General features: G+C 68.6%; 2 protein-coding genes across 2 annotated transcripts in view; both read right to left on the bottom strand.

Moving 5' to 3' along the window:
* AMH (anti-Mullerian hormone) overlaps positions 1–1,286 on the bottom strand; it is a 4,002-nt gene extending 2,716 nt beyond the window's left edge. Inside the window, exon 1 of the mRNA XM_077760615.1 lies at positions 20–1,286. Coding sequence (XP_077616741.1) covers positions 20–440 — 421 coding nt within the window. The 5' untranslated portion in view covers positions 441–1,286. The remainder of the gene's footprint in view (positions 1–19) is intronic.
* SF3A2 (splicing factor 3a subunit 2) overlaps positions 664–1,635 on the bottom strand; it is an 8,173-nt gene continuing 7,201 nt past the window's right edge. The window contains exons 10-12 of the mRNA XM_077760614.1: positions 1,382–1,623; positions 895–1,015; positions 664–693 (exon numbers count right to left, since the gene is read on the bottom strand). Of these exons, the coding sequence (XP_077616740.1) occupies positions 664–693; positions 895–1,015; positions 1,382–1,623 (393 nt within the window). The remainder of the gene's footprint in view (positions 694–894; positions 1,016–1,381; positions 1,624–1,635) is intronic.

Raw genomic sequence — 1,635 nt, 5'->3', positions numbered from 1 at the left:
GGCCGTGGCCCCCACTCACCTTCCTCCAGGTGCAGCACCACCAGCCGCCGCCCCCCGGGCCCCCCCAGCCACGCCTGCAGCTGCCGCAGAGGGAACAGGGCGGACTGCCCGTCCCTGGGGGCGCAGACTCCGAAGGTGGCCAGGCTGCGGGGACCCCAGCGGGCCCGCTGCACAGCCTCGAGGAAGCCGTGCTCGTAGCCTCTCAGCGCCCCCACCACCCGAAGCGGGGAGCCGCTCCCGTTCCCGCCCTTGTCCAGTGTCACCTCGCACAGGGGGTCCTGGGGACGGCCCGGGGGCGGCCAGCCCCAGTCTGGGTGGAAGATGAGACCCCCCGTGCCTGTGGCCGGCTCTTCAGGCAGGGCCGGGGTGCCGGGGACATCTTCCCCAGGGTCCCCGGCCGTCAGCAGAGCCCCCGCCACCGACAGCACCAGGGCCAGCATCCTAGCTGCTGGGAGGCCCCGGGCCGCCCTGGCTTATATGGACGAGAGCTAATGTTTGTGCAGGAGCAAAGCTCCTATCTCCTTCTGGGGGTGACCTTGGGGGCCAATGTCTGGCGCCCCACCGTGGGCCTGGGCAGGCAAGGGAGCCTCTCAAAGCCGCTTCTGTTCAGCACGCCCCGCTATCTTCTCCCCCTCGATAGAGTGCAGCCTGTGACCAACCGGTTCAACAACTGTCCTTGACGAGCTCTCCCCCCTGCAGGCGGGAGTGGGAGCCAGACCGGGGAGTGACAACCCAGACTATCAACAGGTCCGGAATGGGGGGGGGGGGCCTGGAGGGCGCTGCACCGGGCTCTGATGGGGACCAGAGTCCTTGGGTGTTCAGACCACTGGGTGCGTGGGCTCGGCCAGAAGGTGGTGTCGCGGCAAAGCTGGGGCTCCCCAAGTGCTCGCTCACACTGCTTCCTGGCACCGTGGAGCGCAGGCCATCTCGGCCGGAGACCCCTAGGAGGGGGAGCAGCCTCAGGAGAGCCCAGAGCCACTGCGGGCTGGCCGGTCTGGCCGCCACCACCGGCATCCTGGGAGGACACAGGACACGGATGCCCCGACCCTGAGCCCCCATGTACACGGTGGGGGCTCACGGTGGGTATTCACCAACGGTGCGTGAAGCCAGCACACCTACCGCCCCGCAGAACACCCCCCTCCCCGACACAGCAGGTCACTCAGGCATCAGGGGAGGCTGTTTAATGATCGTTGGGGACACGGCAAGGCCTTGTACAAAAGCACCAAACTTAGCTGGGAGAGAAGACACAGGACAAGACCCCAAACTGGCCCAGAGAAGGAGCAGCTTTTCAGTTGGCTGGGGGAGGGGGAGGAATGTTCCCAGGACCCTCGGAGGGCAGCGGGGGCCTCAGCATTGGGGGCATGGGAGTTGGGGGGTGCACCCCAGGATTTGAGGGGTGAACTCCAGGAGGCTGGGGGTGGACCCCAGGAGCTGCAGGATGGACCCCAGGAGGCGGGGGGTGAACCCCAGGAGGCTGGGGGTGGATCCCTGGGGCTGGGGGGTGGACACCGGGAGCCTGGGGGTGCACTGCAGGAGCTGGTGGATGGACCCCCGGGGCCTGGGGGTGAACCCCAGCAGACGGGGGAGGGTGGACGCCCGGAGCAGGCGGGTGGACCCCTGGGGCTGGAGGGTGGA

The sequence above is a fragment of the Crocuta crocuta genome, unplaced genomic scaffold (assembly GCF_008692635.1).
Source record: "Crocuta crocuta isolate KB4526 unplaced genomic scaffold, BGI_CrCroc_1.0 scaffold443, whole genome shotgun sequence".
NCBI classification, from domain to species: Eukaryota; Metazoa; Chordata; class Mammalia; order Carnivora; family Hyaenidae; genus Crocuta; species Crocuta crocuta.
The sequence above is the reverse complement of the archived record's forward strand: the minus strand, read 5'-3'. Positions and strand labels throughout refer to the sequence as shown.